This window comes from Propithecus coquereli, unplaced genomic scaffold, assembly GCF_000956105.1.
Source record: "Propithecus coquereli isolate 6110/MARCELLA unplaced genomic scaffold, Pcoq_1.0 Scaffold584, whole genome shotgun sequence".
Taxonomy (NCBI): domain Eukaryota; kingdom Metazoa; phylum Chordata; class Mammalia; order Primates; family Indriidae; genus Propithecus; species Propithecus coquereli.
The window spans coordinates 172258-180608 of NW_012151774.1; the positions used below are offsets into that span (position 1 = coordinate 172258).

The window sequence follows — 8351 nt, forward strand, 5'->3', positions numbered from 1 at the left end:
CACCGCGCCCCGCCCTCTTTATGCTTTTAATGAATTAATTAAAAATTACTGAGGACCTTGAGCTGTTGTTATTCGACGTATCGGAAATGAAAACTGACTTTTATTATTTGTTGTTTTTTGTTTTTTTTTTACTAACCACTATGCTAATGAGGAGAGACTTTTATTACTTTTATTTTTTGTTATATATTAGTCGTTCATATTTTGGGGGAACACGTGATATTTTGATACCTGTATACAGTGTGTAATGATCAAATCAGGGCCGCTAGGGGGTCCTTCTTTGTGTGGCAACATTAACAAATCTCCTCTTCTTGCTATTCTGAAAAAATAGAGGATACATTACTGTTAACTGTAATTTCCCTGCTGTGATACTAGAAGTTACTAGAACTTACTAGAACTTACTAGAACTTACTCCTCCTACCTAACCACTCAGTCCTCTACGCTGCTGAGAACCGGGGGGCCTTTGTGAGCACAGATCGGGGGGACTTAGAGTTTTTGTGCTGGGACGATGGATGCAGTATCAGGTCCCCCCCCCAGCTCCTCAAAGCTGTCGTCGGAGACACACAAGCACACGCAGGGCCACGAGGAGGAGCCGGGGGCCCAGATGGCTCTGGAGGAGGTTGGGACCAAGATAAGGGAGATGTGGGGGTCACGGGAGGAAAAAGCCCATTGCCAGTGGCCCCAGGGCCTTTGCAAAGGCAGTTGCTACTGCCACGCATAGGATGGAGAATGACTGGCACAAGTGACTTTGGCGCCCTGAGCCTCAGTTTTCTCAACTGTGAAATGGGAGCGACAGGAAGCCATCCCGGCGCGGGACCTGTGCGGGGCAGACACCTTCATCGGATCCTGGCTCGGACCCTCCCTGTCCCCCAGACCACAGCCCCAGGGGCCACCCAGGGAGAAGGAGCGGCTTCCAGCCAGCCAGCTGCTGGGAAATCAGGAGAACTCACAGCCCCGAGGGAGCTGCAAGGAGCCGTCCTTTCTCTCCTCTTCCCTTTTAATAGCTAACTGTCTGGCTTTGTTTCTGCTCCCCCCGCTTGCAGGAATGTTATGAATGGAATGCGCGAGTTGCTGCTTGTGTGCTCCCGCCAGGGCCAGGAATGCAGCCCGGCGACCTCCCCACCCCTGCAGCTCTCCCGGGAAACTCAGACGTCAGGCATTCGGGTGAGGCCGCACGACGCACCCCGGGCCGCCGGTACACCTGGGCGTGGGGTCTTCCCAGCTGGTGCACACGCATGAACAGAAACATGTGCACACACAGGCGTACACACGGACCATGGTCTTCACAGACAGATGGACGCAGGAGGGGATATTTGCACACAGAGACACGCGCCCACACGCCAAGTGTTTGCAGATTGCAAACCCCTCTCCCCGCATGTAACTCCAGTGGTGTACACACACGCAACACGCAGCAGGCTGTGTTCCCACGTCAAAGGGACACGAACATGCATGTCATGGCGCACACGGACAGACACGCATCGTGGGGTCTGCACAGACAAGAGACCCCCCACACACACACACAGAGCTCCCATCTCCTCAGTGGACAGGTGGCCCACGGAGGGGCCTATAGTCCCGGACGACCGAATGCCAGCCCCTGGCCTCCCAGCCTGGCCTCGCAGGACCGAGCCTCCCGCGTCAGCCTCCCGCTGATGGGCTGGGAATAGCCGCGGAGCTGCGATGCCGAGGGGTGTCTCTGGGGCTTGTGCTAACTCAGGTCCTTTTTGTGTTTGTGTCAAACTGTGACGTGAGGGCTGAGGAACTGCCGGCCGTTACCCGGAGAGCTAGAGTGTCAGCAAGATCCCCGAGTCAGCTCGAGCTGGCCCCGGCCTCCTCGGCCCCACTCCCGGCCGCAGATGGCCGCCAGCTATCCCCGTGTGTGTGTGTGTGCGTGCGCCCGCTCCAGCACCTGCCTCTGGTCGCTGCGTCCTCCCACGGGACATGGGGTAAACGTGACATGGGAACCGGGGCATCCTGCCTACCCCTTCATTCATTCACCGATTCCGGAACTGCCGGCTGCGTGCCCACGTCGTGCCCGTCACCGCAACAGCCGCGGGTCCGTACACGGGTACACGGGTCCGTCAGGGTACCGTGGCCCCTGTCCCCGGCACCCTACAACTTCCAGCTCACAGATAACGTTTCGTTCGGCTTTGCTATGATTTTAGAACTTTTAAAATCATTAAAAAAAAATTACTTCGATGATAGGAAAATGAATACTGAACATTAATTAAAATTAAATAACACTATTCACATATTAAAATAAGATGATCAAAATGCAGATTTTGGCGGGGCGCGGTGGCTCACGCCTGTTATCCTAGCACTCTGGGAGGCCGAGGCGGGCAGATTGTTTGAGCTCAGGAGTTTGAGACCAGCCTGGGCAACATAGCGAGATCCCGTCTCCACTAAAATTAGAAAGAAATTAATTGGACAACTAAAAATATTTAGAAAAAAAAGGGCATGGTGGCGCATGCCTGTAGTCCCAGCTACTCGGGAGGCTGAGGCAGGAGGATCGCTTGAGCCCAGGAGTTGGAGATTGCTGTGAGCGAGGCTGACGCCACGGAACTCTAGCCCGGGTGACAGAGCGAGACTCTGTCTCAAAAAAAAAAAAAAAAATAGAAATGGAGGCCAGGATGGAAGGATCACTGGAGGCTAGGACTTCAAGATCAGCCTGGGCAACATAGTGAGACCCCACCTCTACGGAAAATGAGAAAAATTAGCCGGGCACAGTGGCGCCTGCCTGTAGTCCCAGCTACTCGGGAGGCTGAGGCAGGAGGATCGCTTGAGCCCAGGAGTTGGAGGTTGCTGTGAGCGAGGCTGACACCACGGCACTCTAGCCTGGGCAACACAGTGAGACTCTGTCTCAAAAAAAAAAAAAGACAAGTTACAGCTGCTCTCTTCTGGGAAGCAGGGGGTCCTTGGGTCTCGCTCGAGAGCAGAGAGGACACTGGTGCATCATGGCCTCATGGAATCCGGCCCTTCCCCACCTGCCTCCTGCTCCAAAACCGGCCTCCACGCCGCGGAGCGCTCCAGGTTACAAAGTGCGGCTCTCACCACTCTCTCATCTTCTGAACAAAAGGTGTTACTATCTCCATTTTCAGAGAGGCAGGAACCCAGTCCCGGAAGATGGCCTGCCAAGGTCAGATGATGGATTTATTGAAGCTGCCTGGAGGAAGATGCCCTACGCACCAGACCCAAACCTTGCTGGGCCGGCCTCCATTCATCTCTCTTTGGAGGCAGCTCACGCTGGCAGCTGCTCCGGGGAGAACCCCCAGGTTCTCTGGCTCCTGCCCGGGGAGGACACATTTGACCGTGACAGGTCCCTGCCTTCCACGAGAATCTTGGGGCCTCCAGCCTGGGATGGGCGGAGACCCAATTGGGGGGGTCCCGCTTTCTAGGGAGAGCTGTTCCTTTCTCCCGATACCCAGGCTCTGGGTCCTCACCCCCAGGCCTCCCCTCGAAGGAGAGGCTGCCTGCAAGAGGTGGCTTGTCCCCACGTCTTTGGCTCTCCGTGGTTCCTTTCCCTCCCCTAATCTCATGAGCTGTCCCCAGAGCTGCCACCTCCTGCCCTCCTCTTCCCAAAGATGCTGCGCAGACGGCGTCAGCCCCGAGTCAGAGACACACACACCCTCGGTGGATTCTCGTTCTCTTTGACCCCAAAGCAGGGGCCGGGATGGGCACGGCGGTGTCAGGACTCAAGCCAACCCCTTCTAGCTGCGCAGAGACGAAGAAAACGTGATCCGGCAGAATTCCTCCTGAGACGGCATTTGTCTCGGTTTGGAACAAATAACCCTCTTGGGGCTGGGGCGTCTCTGGGGCTCCCCCCAAGTCACAGAAATCGATTTATAAGGACATGCCGGGAGGGAAGGGAAGTTCCGGGAAGCTCCTCCTTCTGAGGAGGAGAAGGACAGGAGATCAAGCTGCCTGTCACCGTGGCCACACCCTGAAGGGAATTCTGACGCCTGTTTGCTGTGTGACTTTGCATAATTTCCATGCCCTCTCTGAACCTCCGTCTCTTCATCTGTAAAATGAGGAGTGCATCGTTTTGTTTTGTTTTTTTTTTTTTGAGACAGAGTCTCACCGTGTTGCCCGGGCTAGAGTGCCGTGGCGTCAGCCTCGCTCACAGCAACCTCCAACTCCTGGGCTCAGGCGATCCTCCTGCCTCAGCCTCCCAAGTAGCCGGGACTACAGGCATGCACCACCGTGCCCGGCTAATTTTTTCTGTATATATATTTTTTAGTTGTCCAATTAATTTCTTTCTAATTTTAGTAGAGAGGAGTCCATTGTTCATAGTTTCCTAGTGCTGTAGTAACAGCCACAAACCTGGTGGCTTCTCAAACAACACACGTTTATTCTCTCATAGTTCTGTGGGTCGGATGTCTGCAGTTGTTCATTTCTGGGGGGCTCCAGATCCTTGTCCTTCTCAGCTTCTAGAAGCCCCCTGCATTCTCTGGCCCCCAGCCCCTTCCTCGGCCTGCAAAGCCGGCAGCGGCCCGGTTGTCTTTGTCACGTGACATCAGTCCCGTGGGCTGGCCTGCCTCCCTCTGTCATACCGAAGGATCCCAGACAGAGCACGCGGGATCATCTCCCCGCCTGAAGCCTGGTGACCCTAACGCCATCGGCAGCCGTGGACCGTAACCAAGTTCACAGGGTCGGGGGATTAGGACGTGGACACGGTTAGGGGGCCTCTACTCTGTCCTCCACGGGGAGGGGGAGGCAATTAACAGCTGCATGTCTCTCTAGCACAGCGACAGCCAGAGCTGGACCCAGCCTGCGAGGAAAAGTGGACTCCGTCCACCGATGGCCGAAGACCAGCTGGGAATGACGACGCTGTCAGCAGATGACCTTGGCAAGGACACACCTTGGCGCCAGGTAAGGCAACTCGGACGCAGACTCGGGCAAAGGGGTGTGGAGTCTCCGAACCGATTTGGGATTTCGCTGAGATTAAAACAAGCCCCGGAGGGAGATTCGCCGGGGGCGATAAAAATCACATTTCGAATCACGGGGCACACCCACGGTGGCTTCAAAGCCATCTTCGCTGCCTATAGTTCTTGAAGATAATCTCTAACTTTGAAACGTGATCGTCTTCCATCTTATTTCGGTTTGTTTGTTTTGCTTCATTCTCGTGTTTTTCTGGGATGTGCTGAGTCCTGCGCTGGCCGCGGCCGGGGATGATGTAACCCACTCTCCGTTGCGCAACCGGGACGGAGGGGCGCGAATGAGGACCCGGTGCCCACGCTGAGCGCTCTGCCCTTGCCAACGACCTCCCCGCGGTGGGGGGCCACCACGGAAACCCGGTGTCTCCTGTCCCACAGCAGGTCTCTGTCCCGGCTCCCTGCCGTCACCCCGAGGCTGACTCTAGAGTGTAAAAATAGGCATGGCTCACGCAGTAAGTTCTGGAAATCCGCAGCTGAGCTGCGTAAACCGCGACCCGACCCCACAGGAGAGGAAATCCCCAATGTGTTCACCTTGCTTGGCCTGTCGCTCTCCGGGCAGTAACTTATTAAGGTGTTTTCCTTGGGACTTTCAGCCTGATCTTGGAACCTGAGCCCCGGGGGGTGCAGCCAACCCCCCTCCCCGCTGGCAAGAGGCTTCCAGAAGCCCAGGATTCCGGGTCATCTGCAGCTCGGCGCTGCCCTCGTCTGGTCACCCACAGGTCTGCGGGAGGCCCCGGTGCTCCGGGGGTGGGGCCTTTGTCCTGCCTGGCAGAGGAGCCCCGCCCTCCTCAGCGGCTGACGCCGGGACAGCCAGTTACGGCTGCATCTGTGGCTGTTATTTCTGCCCAGTCTTTGGGGCCTTGGTAGATGTTTACCCACATTTAGTAAGAAAAGGAAATATCTTTCCCTGGATGTTTCCCCCCGGGGTGGGGCTGGCTGACTCAAGCACAGCCCACGGCCCCTCCGCTGTGTTCTTTAGTCTCTCTTTTTTTTTTTTTGAGACAGAGTCTCACTGTGTTGCCCAGGCTAGAGTGCCATGTCGTCAGCCTCGCTCACAGCAACCTCCAACTCCGGGGCTCAAGCGAGCCTCCTGCCTCGGCCTCCCGAGTAGCTGGGACTACAGGCATGCGCCACCATGCCCGGCTAATTTTTTTCTATATATTTTTAGTTGTCCAATTAATTTCTTTCTATTTTTAGTAGAGACGGGGTCTCGCTATGTTGCCCAGTCTGGTCTCGAACTCCTGAGCTCAAACGATCCGCCCGCCTCGGCCTCCCAGAGAGCTAGGATTACAGGCGTGAGCCACCGCGCCCGGCCCGAAAAAATCTTCTAGATGACCCAAAGCTTGTGTGGCAGAGAGGGCGGCCGTGTGCTCTTTGTGCAGACTGGAGTCAGAGGAGTCACGCTAACTCTGTTCACAATGGCAGATGTTTTGTAGGTGCCTATTCTATGCCAGGCAAATCCGGGGTCAGGCTGGGGCAGGGTCCGGGCTTAGTGGGGACCCAGGGGCCAGGAGCGAGGGAGGGTCCTACTCCCCCAAATGCTGAGCCACGGGGTCACCCCAGGTGCAGGCCGTGAGGCTGATTGCGGAGGGCAAAGCTCCCAGAATCCCCCAGCCCGAGGAAGGCGCCACCTACGAGGGGATTCAGAAGAAGGAGACGGCCGTGGTGAGTGTCCCGTCCACCCGAGGTCTGGGCTGGGGGTGCAGGGGTGGCCGGGGTTCAGCCTGAGAGGTGCAGCTGAGCAGAAGCCGTGCGTGGGGCCCCAGGGGAGGGGTCTGAGCAGGGTCGGAGAGCACCTAGGACGGGGAGGACGCACCAGCTCACGGATGCAGACCAGCGTCCAAGAGGCTGCGGGGATCCCCGACTCCTTCAGCAGGGCTGGGTGCACCGTCTGGGGGACCTCAGGGGCGCAGGCAGAGACCACCTGAGCACGCACGTCCCGCCGCCCGCAGGTGAACTGGGACCAGCCCGCAGAGGCCATTCACAACTGGATCCGCGGGAACGACAAGGTGCCGGGAGCCTGGACAGAGGCCTGTGGACAGGTGCGTCCGCGCGGCTGGAGTTGGGCCGCCATGTCTGTGTGCCCCACTGGCTTTGAAACGGTCACACCTGCTCCTGACACTTGTCAGTAAATAGCTGCTGCCCTGACCCTCAACCCGACCCAGCTGCCCCCCAAACACCTGAGCCTCTCCCCCGGGCCCGAGAGATCTCTCCGGTGGCGAAAGGGTGGCCGTCCCTGCAGCAGTTCTCGGGGACAGGTGGATTATGGGTTATGAAATATTTTGAGCCTCACCCCTGCGCTCACAGAGAGCCCTGGCCCGGCTCTGACTCCGCAGTGGCCCCAGGCAGGGAGGGGACAGCATACTCAGGCCAGGGGTGGCCGCGTGTGGGCCAGCTGCCGAAGACGGGGACCCCTGGGGCTCCCAGGGTAGAAAGAGGCATGGGGGGGGGGCGGGGAGGGGGTGGCAGGGCCGTGCATAGCCATCGTCATCCGAACGAACAACCGTCCCCCGGCCGGCTGTTCAGACCGTGTCCGGAAGTCAAATGCATCTCGCGATCAAAGCGACCCGTGCTTGGTGGCATCCCCAGGACAGGTGGCTACCGGCCAAAGCGAAGTATCTTGGGGCCACTCGGGGCTCGAGGCCACCCAGCCTCGTGTCTGTGCCCCGGCCCTCTCCTGCCACTCCCAGCCTCGCTCAGCCCTGCCGGGCTGCCGGCCAAAGGGGCCTCCTCTCCTCCTCCATCGTCTGCTCTTCCTCCCTCCGCAGAAGCTGACGTTTTTCAACTCGACCCTGAACACGTCGGGCGTGGTCCCCGAGGGAGAGGCTCTGCCCATCCCGGGGGCCCACCGGCCGGGGGTGGTCACCAAAGCAGGGCTCATCCTCTTCGGGAATGACGACAGAATGGTAAGCGTGATGCTGAGGGTCGAGGCCACCCACACCCCCGGCCTTGGGCTCAGGCCCCGCAGCAAGACCCCAGGATGCTCCGAAGAAAATGGAAGAAATGTGGTGCGGGACGGAAACCCCACGTGGGCCCCCAATTGCTGGGTCGGCCCTGAGTCCTCCCCCCCGCCGACCAGGCCCCCCTCTCCAAGCTGGGCAGCCCAGAAGCAGCGAGAAGCCCTCTCGGGGGGCCTGGCCTCGGGGCCTCGTTTTTTCTGTCCGAACGTCTGAGCACTACGGGGTGTGGTCGTTACCTCTGTGCCTCGGTTTCCTTCTCTTTAGACGGGAACGCCGTAGGCACTTGGGACGTGTAGAGTCCTTGGGGACACGCTGGGCAGGTGACACCCTCCTATTAGTGCCAGCAACCTTGCGAATCAGAATGACAGCTAATATCCACGGACCGCTTTTCACGTGCCGGGCAGCGGTTTGAAACAATTTATACACGTTAGATTTAATCTTCCCAGCGGCCCTTGATATAAAT

At 58.0% G+C, this 8351-nt stretch overlaps 1 protein-coding gene across 1 annotated transcript in view; it reads left to right on the forward strand.

Moving 5' to 3' along the window:
* The first annotated feature begins 5162 nt into the window (after positions 1-5162).
* The window catches only part of ALDH1L1 (aldehyde dehydrogenase 1 family, member L1), a 68568-nt gene continuing 65379 nt past the window's right edge, over positions 5163-8351 (forward strand). Inside the window, exons 1-5 of the mRNA XM_012658379.1 lie at positions 5163-5167; positions 6222-6360; positions 6492-6593; positions 6881-6970; positions 7697-7834. Of these exons, the coding sequence (XP_012513833.1) occupies positions 5163-5167; positions 6222-6360; positions 6492-6593; positions 6881-6970; positions 7697-7834 (474 nt within the window). The remainder of the gene's footprint in view (positions 5168-6221; positions 6361-6491; positions 6594-6880; positions 6971-7696; positions 7835-8351) is intronic.